Genomic DNA, 26,551 nt, shown 5'->3' on the forward strand with positions numbered 1-26,551 from the left:
AGCCCTCCTTACAGACGAGGACTCCTGTCCTCCTTACAGATGAGGACCCCATCCTCCAGGCGGGGGCAAGGGACATCTCCTCAAGACCCCCAGTTGACGGCCCGCCAGCGCGTCCCCCTAAGCCAATGCCGACCCAATACAGATTGGAATTCCTACAGGTAAAAGTACAGTTTAGAGCTCTCAGAAAATATACGCACAAAAGGTGGAAAAAGTTGAGTGCGGTCACCATGCGTGAAACCCTCCGGATGAGGTCCTGGAGGGTTCTCTTATCCCAGATGAGCCCCCAAATGTTGTGCCCAAGATTGCGAATCCAAGAAACCACCAAGGAGCCGACGCCAGTGCAAAGACACGAGGATTTATTTACAAGCTCGAGCTTGGGTCCAAGTATGCCCAACACAGCAGAGCAGGGACTTGGACCCCCGAGGTGGGTGCCAGATTAGTTTTAAGGGCTGGTCTAGGGGACCTCCAGAAGGGGTGAAGGAATTTCTCAAGTTCTGTTTACATTTTGATATGGGGCTTTCAAGGGCATTGAGCTCTGTTCTTATTCTAATATGGGGCTTTCTAGGACATTAAGCTGTAAACTGTTTTTTTCTTGTAACTGAAGTAATGTAAATTTCAGCTCTTATTCCCAGGGGCCTGGATGGCTGTACTTGTGCTAACTCTGAACTTAAAGTGGAATGGCCTTGATTTTCTCGGCCTCCACAGTACAACGGGGCAGATACACTGGCTCTTTGATGATTGTTTCCTCTAGTTTCGAATTGATGTCAGAAATAGCTGTGGGGAAGAACTTTCCAGACTTCATACTAATTTTTAACCTTTTATGGGAGGAGAAAGGCTCTTAGAATCTTGAAAACCCTTCTGGAAACTCTGGAACCAGCTGGCAGGAATAAAGGCCCCTCTCCCTGGTGTGTGCTTTTCCAGATCCTCTCACTGCCCTTCCCAAGTAGGACCCCCCTAGACTCTTGTTCTCTTCATGGCTGAGTAGGGAGGAGGAGACTTGTGAGCTAATAAGCCTGACAATTGTGGCAGACTATAGAATAAGACAAAGGTCAGCATACTGCAGCCTGTGGCATGTGTTTGTGTGTTGCCACAGAAATGGGCTTCCTATTTTTAAAGGGGTATAAAACAAAAATGGACAAACAGAAAATGTTTGCAAGCCACATTATGTACATACTCTCTGGCCCTTGACAGGGTTTCTGATCCATGAGACAGAGTTGCCCAAGAGTAACCCGATTAGCTGCAGGGCCACACTCATCGTGACCTTGGGCCCCACTCAGACTCCCTCGTCCTGATAGGATTTCTCAGAATCACATCCCTGCTGGGGCAGCTCAGCACTTGATCAGTCTTCCCACACCTCCATCTGGCTACCTACCGTTTGGGGTTCCTCCCTTGAAAACACTTCTACAGCTTCCATGAAAAATTCTTTCTTTCTTTCCCCAGTTGTTGTTGGATTGTGTTGGGGGTGGGGGAGGGCCAGGGCTATAATGTTCATCTTTGGAATGGAAATGGCATCTTCCCTCCCAGGTAATAGGCATGGAAGGTTCTGCAAATCCTTTGGCCTCTCAGAGATCACGTTGCCTGTGTCCTAGCTGGAGCACCAGCCAGGCCCATGGTCCTTGTTGTTCCCTCCACTGTGAGTGCTGACATCAGGAGCACAAGAGCTCTGACCCCTGCACAGAGCTACTCTCTCAGGGCCGGGCACTTCCCAAGGCCTCCCAGAGCTCAGCATGAATGGGAAGTAGGGGTCCAGATGGTGACATAATTTGGCAGGTGATAAACCTTGTTTGTTCAAGATTTTGGGATTCTTTCGATTCTGTTATGTCCTGGCACCACTTTCCTGGGGGCTTCACCAAGCAGCTTCTTCTCGTGGTGACCTTTGTGGTACCCTAGAGGCCTAGCAGCCCTGCCAGCTTCAGAGAGCTTGAGTCTCCCAATACCACAGAGGGGTAGGGGGCTGGAGAACAGGAGGACTTGTCAGGGTATCTTACTGGAAGTGGAACACAGGAAACTTGAGAGGGCACCTATTTTCCTATTTTATTTTTCTGCCTCTCTGCAGTCACAGAAAAAAAATGAAAAATCTCCATATTACTTGAAGCTCTCTGACATTCACTTCTCATTATTGTTTTTAAACATAGTCCAAAGTTTAGCAGCTTTTTCCATAGTAAGAAGCCTGGAGCCTCCTTGGGTTCTCTCTTTTTGGGGTCCAGATCTTTCTTCTACTTCCTGGACCCAGGCCCTCATGATCCTAGGCTGGAAGGGCTTCGTATCAACATTGCCAAGTAATGAAAAAAACTTCTCTATCCAAACCTCCTGTTTTTGTTTTTGTTTTTTTTCATAAACCCGCTAATGCTTTTCCTTATACACATTTTATTTTTTGCATTAAAGAATGGATTAGAAAGTAAGGATTGTTTTGTTTTGTTTGTTAAGTGGGCTCCATCCCCAGGGTAGAGCCCAACATGGGGCTCAAACTCAACCCTGAGATCATGACCTGAGCTGAGATTAAGAGTCAGATGCTTGGGCAGCCCCGGTGGCTCAGCGGTTTAGCGCCGCCTGTAGCCCAGGGCGTGATCCTGGAGACCCGCGATCAAGTCCCACCTCAGGCTCCCTGCATGGAGCCTGCTTCTCCCTCTCCCTGTGTCTCTGCCTCTCTCAATCTCTCTCTCTCTCTTTCTCTCTCTCTCTCCCCTCTCTGTGTATTCTCGTGAATAAATAAATAAAATGTTAAAAAAAAAAAAAGAGAGTCAGATGCTTAACTGACTGAGCCACCCAGGCACCCAGATTGTAAGGATTGTTAAGGGGAGTTTTTAAACATTTAATAATACATTCAAAAATAGATGGATAGACTACTTGCTCTGGTTTGTAATCCTTTCTAGTGAAGCTCGTGGCAGTTCCAGTTTGGCACCTTCAGCCCTCCTCTTCATGTTAAAGGACATGCTTCCCTAATGTTGTGGAGCCCCAGAAAGCCAGCTGCACCTGGTGTCCTTGAAGGACTAGGGTGACACACAGAGCAGCTCCCGCTGATGGTGATGGGACCCCTCCGGAGACTGCACCCTCTTTTATTCTTCCCACCTCCCCTCTGGCCTGTGTTTGGGGAGATGCTAGGTATATACAACATGTCCTTTCTTGTTGTAAATGTGGAAATATTCAAGAATCTTTACAGCTTAAACTCTGTTGAGCCTGGGGTGAACTCAAGAATTCAATCAGCCCAAAAACATGTTTACCAGCTCACAAACCTTTCATTGGCTTTTCCCACAATTCTTGATTTCTCAATGAAAAGGCATCTGATGATGGACTGAGTGCTGCAGAAAGGCCTAGCAGTGCACTGAGTCTGCAAAGTCACCCGGAGCATTATGTCATGGCCTTCTGAGTGACTGGCTCTTCACAAAGTGTTCTGAATCAGCCACTCTGGAGTCCTTTCCTCTGCTCCTAGCTGGTCTGGCCACTGAGATTTCCCACCCAGTTTCAAAATCACTTTTGAAAGTGTTTGTCCAAATGCTTCCTTGCTTCAGTTTTTTTCCCCCTTCACTTTCATCTACTTAGGACAAAAGCTACCATTTTGTCATTTCTACACGATTACCAGGTGCCTTGGCCATGGACCACAGGTCATGAGATAGGAACTGGTCTTGTGGCAAAGAAAGGGAGTAGGCCTAGCCTAGGTGCTGTCACCTCTGAAGGCACCACTGCTTGTGGGGTGCCGCTGCCCCAGATCTCAAGGTCTCAGGCCATCAGCTACAAATAGAGCTCCTCCTGGTGCCAAGGTACAGAGGAAAATCGTTCCTCAGCTCACCCGCCACTCCTGGCAGAAAGCTGGGGCAGGAAGGGTGCCTGGTACAACCTCAGAAACCAGAAAGCATTGGCACTAAGTGTAAGGGACGATAGCAAAAGAAGTGCTTCTCAAGCTTTCCTATCCAAGGACCACCCACTGGAAAGAGAGGGGGACACATTTTTTCAGAACTTGGGGTACATGGTATTAGGCTTCCTGTCCAAAATGCCATTATTTCTTTAAAGAGTCACATTTTCCCTTAAAAGTTCATGTGAATTTTTCTACTCACAAAATGTCAAATTTGTCTAAATACAAAATGAGCACTTTCTCTGGTCTTGATTAAAATTTCATATGTATTGGGGCCCCTGGGTGGCTCAGTGGGTTTAGCCTGCTCAGGTCATGATCTCAGGGTGATGAGATGGAGCTTTGGGCTCCATTCATGCTCAAGGGGGAGTCTGTTTGGGACCTTCTCTCCCACTCCCTCTGCTCCTTTCCTTGCTCACACATGCACCTGTTCTCTCTCTAATAAATAAATAAATCTTTTGAAAAATTTCATATGTCCTGTGTGGCTTTAACTCCAGTTTTTGAAGTGGGAATCATGTTTACAGTCAGAAAAACTGACTGAATGTCTGCCATTCATAAGATTTCTGATCCTGGGAACCTTAGTTAACTGTTGATCCTCAGTTTCCTTACCTGTAAAGTAAGGACAGTAATATATCTACCCTCATATCATAGCTATAAAGATTACCTAGAAAAATTTGTATAAAGCTGTTACCTGGCATTGTGAAGCACCTCATAAATGGTACTTTGTGTGTATGAATGTGTGTGTGTTGTAACTCAGGGTTGAAAGGAAAATCAAGGATCATTTCTTATGCTGAAAAAACCCTCAACATTTTGGCTTGGGGATTATCTCATCCATGCAGCCATAACTCCTGTTGGGAAGTTCGCCTGTTGGGCATTCGCCTCACCTGTACTATCAACCAGGTGTCCCAGGTTGTCTGCAGGCAGTTCCGTTAGAGAGTATATCTCTATCATGAATGAACATCTCTCCCCTGGACTTAGCACTACTTTTTGGGTGGTAACTATAAATATTGCAACCATGAATGTGAACATAAAACTAGCTTTTTAATGCACATAGTCCATAGGCTAAATAATAAAAGTTGTGAAAATTTGCTTCCCTGAGGCATATATCCTGTATTTGAGGAGAAGCAAATCTAAATATGGCAATTCTGAATATAACTGTCCCTAAAGGCTTAAGAATATATCATGTTGGAGAACGTGATCTGGAACAAGTTCATGAGTAGAATCTACCTCCAGGCAGTATTCCAACTGGATAAATTTAAAAGTTCCACAGACTGCTAAACATTCTCCCCAAAGCTGGTGAGCCCTGGAAATAACACATGGCACATGATGACAACTCCATTCCTTGGATTCAGAGAAGGATAATAAGGGACAAATAGACTGTGGTTCGTGGGGACACATATATAATGAGAGTCACAGAAGAGATGGGGAGAAAGATTATTTGAGAAAATAATGGTTGAAAACTGCACAAACCTGATGAAAACCATCAGAGTACATATCTGGAAAGCTGAGTAAATCCCAAGTAGGGATTGACATCTACAGACATCATAGCCTCTGCTGTTCAACAAAGAGAAAATCTTGAAAAGCAGCAAGGAGAAAATGACTCATCGGATAGAGGTGAGAATCATAAGCATTGAAGCTATAGAAGCCAGGTGAGGGATGGTACCTTCAAAGTGCTCAAAACAAAACTGTCAACCAAGAATTCTATATTCAGAAAAATCACCCTTCAAAAATAAAGATGAAATAAATACATAATTGGATCCACAAAGAGAAGTCATTTCAAGTAGACTTGCCCACAAGAAACACTGCAGGAATTCCTTCAGGCTGAAGAAAAATGACACCAGACAGTAACTCTAATCCACAGAAAGAAATGAAAAACACTGAAAATGGTAAAATATGTAGATTGATGGAAAAAATGTAAGTAATTTTTTTCTCACGTCTTATCTTCTTTAAAAGATGCAAAGTTAGGAGTGCCTGGGTGGCTCAGTCAGTTAAGCTTCTGCCTTTGGGTCAGGCCCTGATCTCTCAGGGTCCTGGGATTGAGCCCAGAGTCAGGTTCCCTGCTGCGGGGGTGGGGTGTAGGAATCTGCTTCTCCCTCCCTCTGCCTCTCCAACCCCTCTCGTGTGTGTCTCTATCAAATAAATAAAATCTTTTTTTTTAAATTAAAAGATGCAAAGTTGTATAAGCCAATAAGTATAACATTTTATTGTTGGGCTTATTCCATATAGATAGAATATATATCACAGTAATAATATAAAGGAGATATATATAAATATATATAAATATATCACATAATAATATATATATATTTATATATAAATAATATAAATATAAATATAAATATTTATAAATATTTATAAATATTAAATATAAATAATATATATATTTATATTTATATATATAAATATATCACATAATAATATAAAGGAGAAAGAATGGAAGTCTCTTACAAAGATATTTATTTTATAAATATCTTTGTAATATTTTATTTTATTTTGTCAGATTTAAGTGAGTATTAATCTGAAAAAAGACCATGGTAGGTTAAGATGCACACTATAAGAGCAATCACTAAGAAAATTTAAAAATATTTTAAAAAAAAGGTATCCTAAAGATATTTATTCAAATAAAAAAAGGAGGGGCCAGTAAGGAGGAACACAGAAAAGAAAAAGATAAGAGACTTATACCAAAAATGGCAAATGTAAATCCAAACCTATCAATGATTCCATTAAATGTAAATTCTCACAAAGGGTGGTAACAAGTACAATTAGGGTAGCTATCCCCAGGATAGCTTCATAGGAGCAGGTCCTAGACCAGGCACTTTAGATAGTTTTCTCTTATAATCCTCGTAATAGTCCCATAGGGTGGGTAGTTCTCATTTCCACTTTAGGCAGGAGGAAACAAGGTAAAATGGGATTGAAGAACTTGCCCAGGGATGATAAAACAAGAAAACAGAAGAGCTTCTTGGTGTCAAAGTGACTCAGTGTGGTAAACCTACACTCCTGTTAGTGAAGAAGTGAATACAGACAGGCATGGGAGAGGACTCAGGGAGAGCAGAGCAGTGCTAGCCACTGTCCGTAAATGCTTCCTGTGTTAACCCCTGTGGTCTTCACAGCAACACTTCAAGGCAGGTGGCGCTATTATTTTCTCTCTTTATAGGCAAAGAAACTGAGGCATGGGGAAATTGCCTTGTGCAAGGTCACATGAGAAATGGTAGAATGAAGCTTCAAACTGAGTAATCTAGCTGCAGAGCCTGCGTTGCCGTATTCTGTTGCCTCTTAATTAGTCACATTAGTTTCCCTCAACTCATTCATTAAATTGTAGAGAAAATGGGCAAGAGGTAGCTCTGAAAAGGGAGCAGCCATTGGACAACAGAAACCCTAGGGTGGAGTGGGGTGGGATGGGGTGGGATGGGAAGGCAATGTAGGAAGCAGGTCATTCCTGCTTTAAGGTCATGATTAAAAAAATTGTTTTTGAGCAAATCATGTAAATTTCATATTGTTCATTCCAATTTGCACTTCTTCATTCAGGAGTAATTACTCTCAAGCTTCTTTCTTCTCCCCTACAGGGAATGGGATAGGGTTAGCCATTAGAAAGCTACTATTTTATTTTTTTTATTTTTATTTATTTTTTTTTTTAGAAAGCTACTATTTTAAAGAACACCTCATATAATCTTCACAACCACTCTGTGAATTAGGTGTTACCGTAACCATCTTGTTGATGAGGAAGTGGAGGCTCTGAAAAATTCATTGCCAAGGATCATAAACCTTGTATGTGGTAGAGCCAAGAAGTGAGGCCAGGTTGGCCTGCCTCAGATGTCCACACACTTCCTCCTGTGCCTGGGAGGAAGGAGCCTGGGAGGAAGATCATCAGAGTGATCTTCAGGATTCACTGCATCCCATCACCTTGATTTGAGGCAGTCAGTGGTGAGCCATTAGCAAGAAAGGAGTTTACAAAAAATAAGCCCATTATCATTCGTTCAATTTTTTATTTGAACATCAAATAGATTGAGAAAATTGTTTACAGGTGCTTGAGTATCCCACTGGATTCCTTACTTTTTAAAGGTGCAAAAGAGGTTTACAAGTGTGTTTCAGTAAACAAAGCAAGGCTGCAACAAAACAGAATCACATCAATAATAGTATGCATCAGCGAAAAGGCATATTAAACCATCAGACACGATTTGGCATGTAAGCCTTTTCCCATAAAACAAGAGCTCTACATTGAAGAATATGTTGTGCACAAAAAGCATTGTTTATAAGCTGTGAGAGAACATAAACTGGCATAATGTCACTTATTAATTCAAGTCTCTATGACCAATGACCTCTCTGTGAATGCAAAGGGGTCCACATCTCAGGCACCTGCTCATGGGGCTGTATGTTGTTTCCAGGGTACACAGCTTTGTACAAACACACTGAAGATGGGTTTGGAACATGGCAGCATTTACATATTTTAAAAGTTCAGGCACATTTGGATGCAAAAAAAAAAAAAAAAAGAATAGAAATTTTTCTCAAATCTCTGAAAGACAGTGCAAAATTGAAGTGCCATAATAGAGGCAGCAGTTACTTAGAAAACAATTATAAACGACATAGAAAGAGGCCACACTCACTTTAATCCAAATGAAAAGGAGATGCAGTTAGAAAGAGAGAAATTACACTAGTAGTAAAAAGATGAATATTTGGGACCACAGTTTAATTCATTTGCTCCAGTTGAGAGTAAGTTTTCAGGGAGTTCACCTAGGAAGTGTGCAGTGTAATCTGGATCATCCTCCCAAGACTTGCACCAAAGGGAAGCAGGATTGCCTCAGAAACTAGTATATGACTATCTGCCTTCCAAATAACTAGTTTCCCAAAGCAGATTTGCCTGTGAATATTAGATATTACTACAGTCCTAGTGATCATTCCCGGCATCCACAGTCCATCTCAGAGTGGGAAAGTATGAACAGGAAGGGATTTGAAATTGGTTTCTAAACCAACAGCCTAAATCAATGGCCATTTCAGTGTATAAGATTTTAATGCGAGAATACCTTAATGTGATCAAGAGTAAATTATCAGTAAGTCCCTTATTTGTTCAGTCCCCAAAAGGTATGGGATATGGTGGCATGGTTAGACAGCCTTGCAAGGTTCATCAGAAAATCTAACCAATGACTGCCCTTCCTTAGGGGCTGGATTTTGCAACCTCTGTAGGGTCTTCTCTTTGGATGAACTAGCGTCTCTGATTGTTGCATGACAGCAATCCAGAATCGTTACCGCAAGCCGGGAGCTAGGCAATGGCCAAAAGAAACCCAGACCACTAGCTACTCCGTAGATTGTGCGGTCGCTTGTTCTTCCATAGAATTCCAGCTGCCATTTTAGAAATGCTTGTCATTTGTAGTTCACAGGGCACAAGTGGAATATGGAACTCTGGTTCATACTCCAGGTGCCAGAACTGATCTGCCTCAAAATATTTCAAGGCTCTTATTACTGTATTTCCCAGTCTTGAAATTCCTGAACCTACTTCCCCACCCTACCCTAACCCCCCAGGTTGATTACGTCTTTCAAAACTTAAATTGCCTCAGAGTGGGGAGGGGGGCGGAATACAACATGTTCCCTACCCCCAACAGCAGTATCAGCTGCTAAGTGTCAGCTGTCCATTAGTGGCACTTCAAATAAGAATAAAAAGAGATTTCTAAAATTATTTGAATTTTGCTGTGCTAACATTCCAACTATCTGGTGTTCTCTGCCCATTTCAAATGTAGTAGTATCTTTAACATGAATACAAACACATTAGATGAATAATGCAAAACCCTCCACTTCATTATTGTTTGGATTTAGCTGGTATTACATCATCTATAGTACTAGAATTTTTTTGTCTGTTTTTATTTTTTTAAAAGAAAATCTAAGTATAAACATTAAAAAGAACCCACTGACCCATTAGGTACTGTCCAAAAATATTACTACTGATATTTTGGTAAAGCAAAATTAGCTGCCCTGAATAATTTTCCTTTGCAGGCATAATCTCTGCTACATAAGATTGTCTATCGTTCGATATCCAACAATAGGCATCTAGATTAGTGCTATTTTGTCTACTGTGGATATAAAAGTTGATATGAAATGTGATCTTCATTAAAATGAATAATCACCAGGCCGTAGGCATCAATGACTGCATACATGACAAGGTAGCTATACAAAAAAACTAAATATCTTTTGTTGATTTTGCACATTTAACCCAGTCAAATTAAATCCAGAACGGAATTACTACATTCAATTGTCTGATAAACAAGCATTGTAATTTCAAAAAAAATATATATTATACTATATAAGGTGCTTCTTAAACAAAACAACAACAAAAGAATTATGTTCTAAACATATTCTTACTGCAGATACACAATATTGCCCCTAAATTCAGATGCGCATATATAAAAAAAAAACTTTTTTTTTGGCCCTCCCAGGCTCCCAGTCCTTTGGTGATCACTTACTAAGTAATCAAAAAGGAAAGAAATCCATTTTTTGAAACAGGCATCCCAAGAGAAGCCCTAGAATCTTGGCTGGGTTGTTCGCTAACCCATCACCTCTCAATGGGGTTTGAGTTATAGACAATGAGGTCACCAGAGGAAACTCACTGAGAAGAAAGATAAACCATAGTTGATCTGGAGAAGCAAAGGCCTTGGGAAGGCTGCCCTGTGGCTGGAGTGAGTCTTTCTTGTTTAGCCTATAGGTCAAAGGATTCCTATGGCCCAATTCTAATCTCGCTCTCTTGGCTTATGAAGTTTAATGAAATGAGCTTTGGGTAAAGTTTTTTCTCCAAGACCAAACCGTGGTTTTTGGATGAGCTCTAAACAACCAAGAGCAGGTAAAGTTTTACCAGATCCCAGGCAGCCTGAGTAGTGAGCCTCCTATCCTCACCCTCCAGCCTCACCCAACCATGTGCAGGGCCAGCTGTAGGAATGCAGCTGTCTTGTCTATTGCTGCTCCTTCCAATCATGGGGGCAAGAAGAGGAGGGCTGCCCATGGATCCCAGGGCTGCCCCACAGTGCACACAGGGCCTGCCAGGGCCACTCCTGTGTAAAGCTATAGCATGTGGCAGAGCCACCGTGAGCCTCTCAGTTTTAGTTTCCACCCTACTTTCCTCCTGTTCTCTAATATGTACAATAATCGTGCACGTTTACTATTTACCCAAGTGCCCTAGGGCTAACGATGTCACCAAGTACCCACTCATTTAAACTGCCCTTGGTCATATGCTGGGCACTATCCCTAATTGACCTTCTGTGTCAGTTACACACCAGGAAGAACCAAGCAGAGCGCCCTCTGCTGGTAATTGTGAGACCACGCTAGAGCAGGTTCTGAAGCTGATTTACTCCAAGTCCTGCGGGGAAAGGGCTTTCTTTCATAAAATGAAAACAAAAAACAAATGCCAAGAATTTATCCCTTAAAAGGAAACTGGTATATGTGGAGGTGACTTAACTGGGATCAACTTGCTGTTTTCCATAGATCCATGGGAAGCAAGAATTAACTGGAACCCATGACCTGTACATAGTGTTCTCAAAAACCAGTGGAAGAGCTTTCAGCAAATCTGAAGGTGCAGTGTATTAAGTTGACAGAGTTTTGACAATTAGGGGACCTTCCTTCTCTGTGGGCATCTTGTATTCCTATAGGGCAAATGAAGAGACAATCACTGCATATTCAGCTCCAGCCATGCAACAGAGCAAAAGCTTTAATAAAATGTTACATTACTACAGGAATACAAGATGATGCCATAATGAACCCTTGACCTAGCTTTCTCCAAGTCAGCAAATTAAAGGGGCCACTTTCAAGTCTTTCCTGTGGCTTTTTCTTAGATCTGTTAAAAAGTGCTTCACAGAGATGAAATGTCCACTCTCTAGGTCTGGGTCTCAACAAGTAGCTTAAATGCACAGTCACCTGAGTCCCAGCTCATAGACTGAGTTCGATCATGAAAAGCTATAGAATCCTCATGCTTAGTATTATAGCAAAGGGAGAGAGAGAGTGAAAGAATTTAGCCCTGGAATCCCTTTGGCTGTTCCCAAAAGAAGGTGTGCCACTAAGAACTGAGCAAGCAAACAAATGGCCACTCATATTAGAAAGCCATGGTGGTGGATGCATGCTGGAGCGTGTGCAGGAGCAGAAGAACTCTGCTATTGTGATACATGACGTGGGTAAAATGGTACAGGGATTCTCAGGACCGTGGGGTAGCCTGGGAGCTCTCAGACTGTGGTAGGGAAACTCCCTGCCTCCTCGGTGATATAATACATTTGCAAGGAATGTGATGAAGTTGGGCCCGTGGTGGCCAGCTGGCTCTGGTTTGTCTCCTCCATGGGCACACCCCCACGGCTGGCTGGGGCGTGCAGGCGGTGGGCATCCAGCATCTCCAGCAGCAGGTCGTAGAGAGGCACCACATTCTTGCACTTCATGCTGTACAGATGCTCCATGCCTTTGTTACTGTGGGTGGGAAGACACACAGAGGGACCACTTTAGAGTAGCGTAAGCCCTAGAGCTGCTGCGACCCCTCAGCAGGGACCAAAGTAAGGGAAACTCCAAAGACACCTGTAGGCCAACCTCTCTCCCTGTTTAAAGAGCCATTTCAGGATTTGCTATACAAGTGATTTCCTTCCACTGATTCCAATAAGATTCTATTCCCCACTGTTAGCATTGTATCTAAAAAGAGAACAGAGGCCATATGGTCATGTAGGAGGGAGGTTTTTTTGTTTTTGTTTTTGTTTTTTTAAGTATAAAAGCGGTTCAAGAACTGCCCTTCCTTCAGACTTTCCCCAGTGTTTTCCATTTAATCAGAATAAAATCTGAATTTCTTTCCGTGCTCTCAAGGTCTAACTGATGTGGCTTTTGTCGACCTCTCAGGGCTCCTCCTGCCTCTCTCCGCTAGCTCATACTCTTTAGCCATGCTGGGGGAAAAAAAAAAAAAGAAACAAACAAAAACAGCTTTTTAAGAAAGAGCTTGAAGAAACTGGGCTCTTTACTACCAGATGCAAGTGTTTATACTTACTGTTCCCCTACTTGTGTGCTCTTTCCAGAGCCACATTCTCTGAAGAGCCTTTTGCTGCCACGGGTGGCAGTCACCTCAAGGTCCTGCGGTTTTTACCTGTCCTCTTGCATTTACTCTGTTTTCCTCCTGGCTCTAGGACAACCTGAAATTCCTCTCTGGATGAGTGCATGCTGGTCTTGCCCCCAAGCACCCCTGGACCTACAAGCCACACACGCACACGCACACACCAACATGCACCAGGCAAATTCCTGGAGGGACAGAGAACTGCCCAACCTGCCGGCCTCGACCCTCGCCATGGATGCAGTAGATGCGCAGAAAAATACGGGGCAAATGGACACAAGGAAATGTAGACAAATGTCATTTCTTCTTTTGACCACTGTCTTCCCCACCCCACCACCAATGGGAACAATACAGAACAACTCTTATCAAGCTTGAAATTTTTTAGAAAGAATCATGTATCATGAGTAGTCAGGACCAAGAGTATTATCCTGGAAAATATTTACATTTTTTTTAATTTACATTTTTAATAGAGGAAAAGTCAGCCCAAGTTGGAGACATGCCAAGAAAACACAGCATCAAGCTATTCAGGTCTTACAACACTACAACCTAATTACATATCTACATGGTTTTTGTTTGTTTGTTTGTCATTTAAAATGCTGTTAATGTTAAATGCTGGCTGGATCTCACACTGTCTTGCTCTTGCAACCTAACGAATCACATTTATAGTCACATGGAATCTGGTGTTAAGTTCTCTGAGTAACAACATATGGCTGGGTCAAACTTAATAAAACAGAGTTCTGTGATTTAGACTGGCTGTAACAAGGCACCAAAACATTATTTTGTGCATGGGTGCGCATGCGCACACGCACCCCAGGGAGAGAGAAAATGCTCAAAGCTTTCAACAGAATAGCAGTTTCTCTCCAGCTTTTCACACAAGTCAAACAAACTCTAGAGAGCTCTCTCACTGCTGTTGCCCTCCACCACAGGTTGCCAATAAAACTACCAGAGCCCTATAAATTTAGTGCAGATATATTGGGGTATTAGCTCATTAGGCTTGCTAATGCTGAAAGCAGTTGACGGATTTGAAAGTTCAGCAATTCCTACCAACAAATAAAAACCTTCATCTGCAATACGTGATTTCTACGACATCTTTGAAAATTCCTAGCCCAGAGTAAAAGCTAACACAGCTCTTCAAGGGGAAGCTTACTCTCTAGCCAGGAAATTTGGTAGAGAATTGCTATTCTGACACATTCCCTGCCTCCCTTTTTATATTCATAAAAACAAACACATGGGAAAGGATTGGAAAGTGTCCTCTGAATGCAGTCATCACCTGGCCAAGGTGAGTCCTCCGTTTGTGATACCAGATATGTAGGGAATCCCCTGAGCACAGAAACGACAATCACTCTCTCTCAAACTTTGCCAAGTGGAAGTCACCAACTGGGAATTTTGAATTCATGGGGTAGGGAAACTACACAAATAACTTATTCATCCATTCACTCACGTGTTCATTCACTCAGCAATAATGTTGTGAGCATATGCGACATAGCAGAGGTCGTCATATGTAGGACTGTGAAGGGATAGAAAGAAACATACATTTTTTTTTCTCAAGAAGCTATCAATTTTCAAAGATCTCTCCAGAGAGGGTGGCTCATGGGACTTTGATGGGACAAGCTTCTTGACACCTGATGCATAATCTCAAGGTTTGAAAGTCCCTTCAAAATTAAGCCAACCCTCCAGACACCACAGCCCTTCCCTCACAGCCACTAAGAAAAGAAATTTCGTTTTCATTCCTAGGGTCTGGGTGTAAGCCCAAGGTCATACAGACTTCCTCATGCATGGGTATCTGATCCCTAGTATCATCACTTCACCTCATTTTTATCACCTTTTTGGAGTAAATAATCTTTTCTTTCTCCTTTTTCTCCACTTTCTTTTTTATTTTTTTTTATTGGAGTTTGATTGGCCAACATATAGCATAACACCCAGTGCTCATCCCGCCAAGTGCCCCCCTCGATGCCCATCACCCAGTCACCCCCACCCCCCCCCGCCCACCTCCCCTTCTACTACCCCTTGTTCATTTCCCAGAGTTAGGAGTCTTTCATGTTCTGTCCCCCTCACTGATATTTTCACTCATTTTCTCTCCTTTCCCTTTATTCCCTTTCATTAATTTTTATATTCCCCAAATGAATGAGACCATATAATGTTTGTCCTTCTCTGATTGACTTACTTCACTCAGCATAATACCCTCCAGTTCCTTCCATGTTGAAGCAAATGGTGGGTATTTGTCGTTTCTAATGGCTGAGTAATATTCTACTTTCTTTATCTGTGCCCTGCAGGCTGAGTTCAGCCCTGGGCCAGCCACATTACATGACTGTTTGAAGTGGAGATGAGACCACTTTCTCCTTTTGGCATAGAAAGGCCCCATTTCCTTTGCTAATACCCTTCCTTAACTCCTATACAAAATCTTTATCGAGTAGTTACTATATGCTAAGCCCTACGCAGTGGTACTGGGTACACAGATTATCCAAGATGGGTTGTGGTTACTGCCTCAGAGAGTTTACGGTCTAATTGGGTAGTGAGAAAAATAAAATGGGGCAGCAATCAGGAAGAACAGAATGCAAATCCCAACTGGGTTAAGGATCAGGAGATGCTTCCTGAAAAGAATATCTAAGCCAAGATGGATTAGTTTACTGTTGACAAAAATGCATTCCTCAGGCCACATGCCCCTGATCTTGACTTTAACCCTCATAGTGTGACTTGTTGGCCAGTCAATGTGACTTAACTCAGAGATTAAAATGTACTTGCCCTTACAGGCTTGCTTTCTTGTACTTCTGCCATCACTATGAGAAGAGCATGTCCCAGTTAACCTGCGGGGGCGAGGAGGATAAAAAACACATGGTGCAGAGTCACCTGGCCAACCTGTAGGCCTGTGGGTTGCATCTCCCAGATGAGCCTGGGAGCAGCATCTCTCAGATGAGCCTGGGCTCCATAAGCTGTCCCACAGATGTGAGAGTGAACCTAGGTGGGTGGGATGAACAGAGCTGCCAGCCAATCTGCATCCTGCTCATGACTCAAAGAACAATCATTTATGGCCAGAGCTCAGATCTCAGGAAGCTCTAGGAAGTTGAGGGACTAGAGCACAGAAATTCTATAAGCAAAATGAAGGGACTTATAGTTTAAAGGAATAGGAAGCTAATTCAGGGTCTTAAATAAAGGAATGACATGAGCAGATGTGGTATTAGATGGTCACTCTGGCTCTGGTGTGGAGAATGCATTAGAAGAGGTCAAGACTGAAGACAGGGAGGTGTGTTAGGTGGTCACTGCAGGAATCCAGAAGGAAATGGTGGCATGGATGAGGGGAGAGGGAATGAGGGGTGGCAAGAAGGTATCGGAGAGGAATGGACACTGGACTGGAGGAACCAGTGTTGACTCTGAGAGGCTTAGGGACAGAAGTTCTCTCAGGGCTTCTACGTGTCTCTGACGGGAGTATGAAGTAGAAACCTTAACAGCTGCGCCCAGTGCCTTCAGAGGATAAGTGTCTTGCCTTGATCAGTAGGACAAAGCGAGTGGCCAAACATCGCCATCCTCCCTCAACCTGCACACTGTGCACCCCTGCCCTGGTGGGACCTTGTTGTGGGGGCTTCAAACTGAGTGCAAATGGCACCTCCTTTCTGTAAGCTCTCTAACTAACGCCGGCCCCATGCCCTAGACTGATCTCATTCCTCCCTCCTCTGGCCTCCCCACAGCATTTATACACATGCCAGGAACTGTGCCAAGTGTGCTGTCTGCATTCAGGCCTCAGCACATTCTGGCCCATCTGTAACATGCTTGAGGGCTCGCGTTCATTATGGTGCTCAAGTGGGAACCCAAGACCGCCTCACCTCATGTGCCTGATGTGGGAGAGGATGAGGAGGAGCTGGGCCAGACGCCGGTGCTGCTGCTGCAGAGTGAGGCCTGCTTTGGCCATCAGATGGATCAAGGTGTCTGTGATCTTGTCTAAGACACGGTGGATATGGTCCTTCTCTTCCAGAGACTTCAGGGTGCTGGACAGAAATGTGTACACTCCTGAATGTGCAAGGAGACAATGAGAGAAATTCAAAGAGGATGAGGTCTAGAGATTCGCAGCATCCGTGGGCTATGTTCCCCAGCCAGTGTCTCCTCCTACCCTCTGCAGAGCAATGGGGAAGCTTGGGACCCATTTGACCTAAGCAGCTCTACAAAATTCTCAATATACATGTCTGAGAGCGCTAAGGAACTCATTTGGCCTCCTGTGTTTGAGCCAATTTTTAGGATTTCACTCAAGATTCCCAGGAAGGGCACTGTCAGCCTGGGGCTACCCCCTCTCTGTCAGGTCTGACACCCACACAAACTAGCCCATCCATGCTGACCAACCCTGCAAGAGAGGCATTACTATTTCTTTTCTCATGAGGAAACTGAAGGGCAGAGAGATGCATTAACTTGCTAATAAAAGTCCTCAGGACAAAGCAGAGCTGGGAATGAAGCCCCACGTGCTGACTCCACATGTGGTCATGATCATGGAGCCTCTCAGGAGACATATGACACTTGGTAAGATGCACAGGGAGTGAGGATGACTTGCAAAGTGATTGACAAGTCATTTTTCCAGGGAGGATCTAATGTGCTGTTACGTTTCAGGTCAGGCGTAGGGCCTTTTCATCCTCAGCTGAAAGGTTTATGAGGGAGGGGGTAGAGAGGCCCCTGGGAACTGCTGTTTTTCACTGCCAGGCATGTTTGGTTCAGTGGTGGTTTTTTTCTTCCACTCTTGCCTTTCTTCTGGTAATCGACCTACTTCCTGGGCCATGAGCAGACTCAGGACAGAAATTAGACGATCAGCTCACTCGATTCTTTGGGACAGTATTAACCCTCGGCTAGACAATCAGAGCTTTTCTGGGACTGTGTATGGAAGTTGTAAGAAATTCTTCCCTCTAGGTTGCTGAGTTTGGAGGGTGAGAAGGTATGGGACCTTCTAGTAGCGGCCTCTTCCCCTGCTCACAGGCTGCTCCACCTGCAGAACTCAGCAGAGCCACGGTAAACAGAGGGTGCTAGGTACATGGTAGTGGGGCACAGGGGGGACGTCTGGATCCAGCAACAAGATCCTACTCTTACATTGTTTTCCTTTGACCTTGGAACTTTCACAGTATCCTTTCTAACACACATGAATCCAAAAATTCCTTTTACTTAAGAAAGTGTGAGTTGGGTTTCTATCACTTGTAACTAAAAGAATCTTTTTTTTTTTTTTTTTTTTTTTTTTTTTTTTTTTTTTTTAGAATCTGACTATTTGACTGAGTTGTGAACTCAGCCCGAGGACCAGAGGAAGCTGAGTGATAAAGAGGTGGGAGGGTGCATTAGTCTTGTCTTGGGACCACAAGGGTGGATTTCCTATCAAGTGAACTCTCCAGAAATAAGCTCCATTCTGCCTAATTATACCATCTTCTAGGGAGCAGATGATGCTGTATTTTTCTCCAGACGATGCATCATGTATGCAGCAATATTTTTTTCAGTCTTGCCTTTATTCAGCCCACTGGCCCTCTGCTTTTTTTTTTATAAATTTATTTTTTATTGGTGTTCAATTTGCCAACATATAGAATAACACCCAGTGCTCATCCCATCAAGTGCCCACCTCAGTGCCTGTCACCCAGTCACCCCACCCCCCACGCACCCCCCTTCCACCACCCCTAGTTCGTTTCCCAGAGTTAGGAGTCTCTCATGTTCTGTCTCCCTTTCTGATATTTCCCACTCATTTTTTTCTCCTTTCCCCTTTATTCCCTTTCACTATTTTTTATATTCCCCAAATGAATGAAACCATATAATGTTTCTCCTTCTCCGATTGACTTATTTCACTCAACATAATACCCTCTAGTTCCATCCACGTCAAAGCAAATGGTGGGTATTTGTCGTTTCTAATGGCTGAGTAATATTCCATTGTATACATAGACCACATCTTCTTTATCCATTCATCTTTCGATGGACACCGAGGCTCCTTCCACAGTTTGGCTATTGTGGACATTGCTTAACATCGGGGTGCAGGTGTCCCAGCGTTTCATTGCATCTGTATCTTTGAGGTTAATCCCCAGCAGTGCAATTGCTGGGTCATAGGGCAGATCTATTTTTAACTCTTTGAGGAACCTCCACACAGTTTTCCAGAGTGGCTGTACCAGTTCACATTCCCACCAACAGTGCAAGAGGGTTCCCCTTTCTCCACATCCTCTCCAACATTTGCTGTTTCCTTCCTTGTTAATTTTCCCCGTTCTCACTGGTGTGAGGTGGCATCTCATTGTGGTTTTGATTTGTATTTCCCTGATGGCAAGTGATGCAGAGCATTTTCTCATGTGCTTGTTGGCCATGTCTATGTCTTCCTCTGTGAGATTTCTGTTCATGACTTTTGCCCATTTCATGATTGGATTGTTTGTTTCTTTGCTGTTGAGTTGAATGAGTTCTTTATAGATCTTGGATACTAGCCCTTTATCTGATACGTCATTTGCAAATATCTTCTCCCATTCTGTAGGTTGTCTTTGAGTTTTGTTGACGGTATCTTTTGCTGTGCAAAAGCTTCTTATCTTTATGAAGTTCCAATAGTTCATTTTTGCTTTTGTTTCTCTTGCCTTCATGGATGAATCTTGCAAGAAGTTACTGTGGCTGAGTTCAAAAAGGGTGTTGCCTGTGTTCTCCTCTAGGATTTTGATGGACTCTTGTCTCACATTAAGATCTTTCATCCATTTTGAGTTTATCTTTGTGTATGGTGCAAGAGAGTGGTCTAGTTTCATTCTTCTGCACATGGCTGTCCAATTTTCCCAGCACCATTTTTGGAAGAGACTGTCCTTTTTCCAGGGGATAGTCTTTCCTCCTTTGTTGAATAATAGTTGACCATAAAGTTGAGGGTCCACTTCTGGATTCTCTATTCTGTTCCATTGATCTATGTGTCTGTTTTTGTCACTGGCCCTCTCCTAAAGAGACTTCTCCTTCCCCTCTGGTTCCTCAATGGTACCTTCAAGTTAAGGCCCCCAAGTCTATTAATCCCTGCCCGTGTACTGGTAATGTGGTGACAAGTTACTGCTCGCACTGCAGCCCGTAGGCTGGAGATGGAGAAAGCACCTCCACAGTGGAATCCATAGTAAATAGAGTTGTAATTGCCCAGAATGGAAAGTAGCTTAGCTTTAAAACAAATACAACAACAACAACAAAACCAGGATGGTCAGGACCTGGCTTACATGCAGTTGAATAGAATAATGTAGCTTTTGGTACCCAGAGGCACTTCAATCCAAAGCAAACAGACCACAGAATGAGTAAGCAACAGACAGGCAGTGAAGTAAGAAATTGTTGGATTCCTTCACTTATGTTCCATGTGAACTGTTGATAGAGAATGAATGTGTCCATCAGAAAAATGGGCAACTGTCCAGGGACCTTGGGGTCAGCCTCGAGACAATGGATAGCAGGAGAGTGGTGCACCAGAGGGCTGGAGGTCAGGAGCACCTCTGAGCCCCCTCTGGCCCTACCTCTAACTTCCCCCTCTGTCATCACACCCATTCTAGCCTCACATGTCCCCGAGGCCCTGCATCTGGATGGATATTCTGGGAACGTGCCCAGGCCACAGAACCGACTTAATCCAACTTGGATGATGCATTTTCTACCAATTTCCGTTTTTGTCACCACCAGGGATGCTGGCCTCCTTCACCAGTAATCCCGTTCTGTTTCAAGGGAACTGTGGATTCAAGGAGCATGCAAGCTTCGAGGTGACACCCAGCCACACTTGCTCTTCCTCCTTGTGTGTTCAAGGATGGAGCACACTGGGCTAGGATCTCAGACATCTTGAGGGCCAGTTGGCAGCATGCTCTCTCCAGTGAAGGTAAAGAGCCTTGGCACCCAGATGGCAGGAGGCAAAGTTTTCTCGGGCTTCTGGGCTCCTGCCTTCTTCCATGTGCACACATGGATTCCTTCCTATGGAGGCTTTCATTAAGGACCTACTGTGTGTGTGCACTGTGTGACTTAATAGGGATCCTCTTGCTCAAGCTTTATCTGAAGTGTTGATGTTGCAGAATTGCAGAAGTGCAGATATTGCCTGTGGGGAAATAATTTTCTTAACACTGACTCTGGGGCTTCAGGCCTTCTCAGAACAAGCCTGTTTCTCTAGTCCTGTTTTGGCACCAATACAGCTTATCATTTCATCCTTGTCAGCAGATGCTTCCAAGCTATGCAAATGTACTCTTAAAAAAAAATATGGTCCTGTTGAAATGCCAATAATTGACAACAGCAGCCATCATCAGCTTTTTGGGTTTTTCTGGCAAAATGTGGTCTGAGTTTGCTGCCTTTTGCCCCTAAGGGCATGCTTGAGAGAAACAGCAGAACTCCAAATTCCCAGAATGCTTCACATGGTCCGGCAAATGCAAAATTGAGATGCTGGTAATTTCCATATCCCAGGTGGTCTCTGCCACCCTGGACGGCTGTACCACTGTGCCCAGCAGCACAGAGCCAGTGATCATACAGTGAGGGCCTTCAGAAATATTCTTGCAATAAGGCTGGCTTTGCAACTCTCAAAGCTGCTCCAAATCTCCAAGATGGAAAAAAACAATCTGGATGTCATTATCCAGTCTTTAAGTGTTATTAGCAAATCTGAGCTTGTACATATTCTGAATCTTGGCCAACGCTGGAAGATGCAGGAAGAGTATATGTAGAAATCTGGTGGCAGAAAAGAATGGAGAGTGAAACCACAAGGACCCCCCATAAAAGAGATCTCAATTCAGTCTTTCTCACCCTCTTGCTCTCACTGACTCTGGATTCTACTCTCTCTCTCTGCTCTCATTCTGCTTGGATCCTCTCACTCTTCCTTCTTCCTTTTCTCTCTCCACTTCGCAGGAACCTCTGCGTAGACTCTGTCACTCTTCCAGATAATGGAGTCTTCCAGAAGTAGGAGCAATGTAGGTGTGGACACTGAGGATGTGGATGCATGTGGCTGTGGCCAGAAGGAAGCACTAGCATAACCAACCACTGACCTGCACTGGTGGGCACACCTAGCTGTTCCTAAAGAAATGAGAAGTGATGAGGCCCACAGCTCAGCAGATGCTTCAGGACAAATTCTTCAAGCAAGGACACATGTTTTCTTTTCCAAAACAAAGAATATGCCAGTGGAACTGGAGATAATCCTTCAGTATATGGCAGCTTAACCAAATTAAAAAAAAAAAAAAAAGACTAAAAAGGAAGTGGTAGCAAAGAAAACTCCTCAAAGTTCATAGTGGTAAGTAGTCTGGGCCAGCAAGCATGACACTCCACTGGCAATAAAATAAAAAGGACTTCTCTGTTCACCCAGTGATTAATCTGCAGGTCAGCCTCTAGGCCTTTAACCTGAAAGTAAGCAAGAAGCATGTCTGCTCAGAAGTGCCTTCGAGACCAACAGTGTGGCAAGTGCTCCATTTGTCTTGTGCTTCACCTATGACTGCAGTTCTTCCTGGGGCTCATGTTGTCACTTGTGGGGTGCTGGTTGTTACAGCCATTTAGTGATAGAACCTGTGGGATGTCCTACAAGGCGTGGGACCATTCCACGTGATGAAGGATTTTTTTCCTTGAACGTGCTAATGAATTAACCCTACTACAAATCAAAATTTTGTAGTGAAAAGTTTTTACAAGACTGTAGACAAAACATCTAGTATGCAGCTTGGTTATAGAAAGGGAAGCTTAAATGGAATACCTTTTCTCAAAAGCATTCAATAATTTACTCACTTCATGCAGCCAATTGAATGTATTACATACACTTGCCAGCTATACATTGAGGTGAGATGGATTTTAGTGCAGGTGTACAGGTACTACAGAAGCAATGTGACTGGTTGCAGTCAATATATAGAACAGATTTAAGAGTCCTCTAAACAGGGATCCCTGGGTGGCGCAGTGGTTTGGCGCCTGCCTTTGGCGCAGGGCGCGATCCTGGAGACCCGGGATCGAATCCCACATCAGGCTCCCGGTGCATGGAGCCTGCTTCTCCCTCCGCCTGTGTCTCTGCCTCTCTCTCTCTCTCTCTCTGTGACTATCATAAATAAATAAAAAATTAAAAAAAAAAGAGTCCTCTAAACAAAATTAGAAGCAACTATTATAAAACAGGAGACATCAATGAAATATTGTGTTATTGCCCCTATGTGTTTTAAAATAATTTTGTGGCATAATTAGAAATCCATTTTGTGAAAAGTACATACTAAAATTATTTTGGGGTTCTTGTCTTCTGTGTTGGACTGACATTGTCTCCCTTAGGTTTCCCACAGACTTCTTGATCATATCTTACATGTACTACTATTTCCTCTTCCGATTCATCATCTCATCTCCATTGCATCCAAAGGATATAGCCTCCCAAGGCTTTTTAAGTTCTGTGCACTGAATATTTGTCTTGAAATTCATGAGCTTTTAAGATAGGTTATGTGTTTGTATAAGAGATTCACTTAAGATATGAGGACATACACAGACCAAAAGAGAAGAGATGAAAAAAGATATTCCATGCAACTAGAAATGAAAAGAAAGTGAGTGTATCACTTGTTATAGGAAATACAGACTTTAAAATAAAAACTTTAACAAAAGACAAAGGGCATTACATGACAATAAAAGGGTTAATCCAACAAGAGAATATAACATTTATATATATTTATGCCTCAAAAAAGGAGGGTCAAAATATATACAGCAAATATTAACAGACCTAAGGAAGGAATACAATAATAGTAGGGGAGTTACCACCCCACTTACATCAATGGATAGATCATCCAGACAGAAAATTAGTAAGGAAACACCAGTCTTAAATGACACGTTAGATAACATGGATGGAATGCTCTGAATACATCCATGGATTCAGAGCATTCCATCCATGAGCAGCAGAATACCCATTCTTTTTTTTTTAAATAATAAATTTATTTTTTTATTGTTGTTCAATTTGCCAACATACAGAATAACACCCAGTGCTCATCCCATCAAGTGCCCCCCTCAGTGCCCATCACCCATTCACCCCCACCCACCGCCCTCCTCCCCTTCCACCATCCCTAGTTCGTTTCCCAGAGTTAGGAGTCTTCCATGTTCTGTCTCCCTTTCTGATATTTCCTACCCATTTCTTCTCCCTTCCCCTCTATCCCCTTTCACTATTATTTATATTCCCCAAATGAATGAGACCATATAATGTTTGTGCTTCTCCAATTGACTTATTTCACTCAGCATAATACCTTCCAGTTCCATCCACATCAAAGCAAGTGGTGAGTATTTGTCATTTGTAATGGCTGAGTAATATTCCATTGTATACATAGACCACATCTTCTTTATCCATTCATCTTTCGATGGACACCGAGGCTCCTTCCACAGTTTAGCTATTGTGGATATTGCTGCTAGAAACCAGAATACCCATTCTTAAGTGCACATGGAATATTCTCCAAGACAGATAAATTTTTAGGCTGCAGGACAAGTCTCAGTAAACTTTAGAAGACTGACATCACATCAAGCATCTTATCTGATCACAATGGTACAAAATTAGAAACGCAGGACAAGAAGAAAACTGGAAATATCACAAATACATGGAGATTAAACAACATGCTACTAAAGAACCAATGGGTCAATGAAGAAAGAAAATACCTTGAGATGAATGAAAATGGAAATACAATGGTTCAAAATCTCTGGGATGCAGCAAAAGCCATTCTAAGAAGGAAGTTCATAGCAATACAGGCCTACCTCAACAAATAAGAAAAATCTCCGATGAGTAATCTAACTTCATACTTAAAGGAACTAGGAAAAAGAACCAATGTTAGTAAGAGGAAAGAATTAAGCAGAAGAATTAAGAATTAAGCATTTATTCAGAGCAGAATAAATGAAATAAAGACAAACAAAAAATAAAAAAGACCAATGAAAGTAAGGGCTACTTCTTTCAAAAGATAAACAAAACTGATAAACCTCAAGCTAAATTCACCAAAAAAAGCGGGGGTGGGGGGTGGGGCACAAATAAATGAAATCAGAAATGGAAGAAAAATTACCACTGATGCTACAGAAATACAAAGGATCATAAGACATGGCTATGAATAATTATGTGCCAAAAATTGAACAATCTAGAAAAAGATAGATAAATTCCTAGAAACATAAAATCTTCCAAGATTAAATCATGAACAAATAGAAAATCTGAATAGACCAATTACTAGTAAGGAGATTGAATCAGTAATGAAAAAACTCCCAAAAAACAAACACCCAGGAGATTTCACTGGTGAATTCTACCAAACATCCAAATATTTAATACCTATCCTTCTCAAAATCTTCCAAAATATTGAAGAGGAAGGAATGCCCCCAAACTCATTTTATGAGGCCAGCATTACCCTGATACCAAACCAAAGACATCACACACACACAAAAATTGTAGGCCAATATCCCTGATGAACAGAGATGCAAAATCGTCAACAAAATATTACCAAACCAAATTCAATAATACTCAAAAGGATTATCCACCACAATAAAGTGGAATTTATTCCAGGGATGCAAGGATGATTTAATACCTGCAAATCAATCAATGTGATATACCACACTAACAAAATGAAGAATAAAAATCATATGATCATCTCAATAGATGCAGAAAAAACATTTGACAAAATTTAAAATCCATTTATGATTTAAAAAAAAACTACCAACAAAGTGGCTATAGAGGGAAAGTACCTCAACATAATAAAGGACATATGACAAACCCACAGGTAACATCATACTCAACAATGAAAAGGTGAAAGCTTTTTCTCTAAGATCAGAAACAAGATGAGAATGCCCACTCTTGCTACTTTTGGCAATATGGTATTAGAATTCTAGCCATAATAATTACACAAGAAACAGAAATAAAAGGCATCTAAGTTGGAAGGGAGAAGTAACACTGTCACTATTTGCAGACAACTTGACAGTATATATATAAAACACTATGAGCAGCCCGGGTGGCTCAGCGGTTTAGCGCCGCCTTCAGCCCAGGGTGTGATCCTGGAGACCAGGGATCAAGTCCCATGTCAGGCTCCCTGCATGGAGCCTGCTTCTCCCTCTGCCTGTGTCTCTCTGTCTCTCTGTCTCTCTCATAAATAAATAAAATCTTAGAAAAAGAAAAACACACTAAAATCTCCACCAAAAAACTGTTAGAACTAATAAATGAATTCAGTAAAGATGCAGAATCAAAAATCAATATCCCCAAATCTGTTATGCTTCTATACGAAACCATCAGAAAAAAAAAAATTAAGAAAGCACTCCTGTTTACAATTGCTCCAAAAAGAAAAAAATTCCTAGGAATAAACTTCCTAGGAAGTTTAACCAAGGACATGAAAGACCAATAGTCTGAAAACTGTAAGATACCAACAAAAGAAACTGAAAAAGACACAAATCAATCAAATGATATTCATGCTCATGGATGGTAAAAGTTAATATTGTCAAAATGTCCATGCTATCCAAAGCAATCTACAGATTCATTGTAATCTCTACCAAAATCCCAATGGCATTTTGCACAGAACTGGAACAAATAATTCTAAACTTTGCATGAAACCACAAAAGACCTTAAATAGCCAAAGCAATCTTGAGAAAGATTTCAAGGTTCAATCCTGATTTCAAACTATACTACAAAGCTATAGAAATCAAAACAGTATGGTACAGCTTAAAAACAGACACATAGGGATCCCTGGGTGGTGTAGTGGTTTGGTGCTTGCCTTTGGCCCAGGGCGCGATCCTGGAGACCCGGGATC

At 42.5% G+C, this 26,551-nt stretch overlaps 1 protein-coding gene across 6 annotated transcripts in view; it reads right to left on the bottom strand.

Annotated features, from left to right (window-relative positions):
* Window positions 1-7,813: 7,813 nt before the first annotated feature.
* The window catches only part of ESR1 (estrogen receptor 1), a 374,345-nt gene continuing 355,607 nt past the window's right edge, over window positions 7,814-26,551 (bottom strand). For all 6 annotated transcript variants that reach the window (XM_072767773.1, XM_072767754.1, XM_072767765.1 and 3 more), the window contains exons 8-9: window positions 16,715-16,898; window positions 7,814-12,274 (exon numbers count right to left, since the gene is read on the bottom strand). In XM_072767773.1, the coding sequence (XP_072623874.1) occupies window positions 12,040-12,274; window positions 16,715-16,898 (419 nt within the window). In that variant the 3' untranslated portion in view covers window positions 7,814-12,039. The remainder of the gene's footprint in view (window positions 12,275-16,714; window positions 16,899-26,551) is intronic.

Source organism: Vulpes vulpes, chromosome 1 (assembly GCF_048418805.1).
Source record: "Vulpes vulpes isolate BD-2025 chromosome 1, VulVul3, whole genome shotgun sequence".
NCBI classification, from domain to species: Eukaryota; Metazoa; Chordata; class Mammalia; order Carnivora; family Canidae; genus Vulpes; species Vulpes vulpes.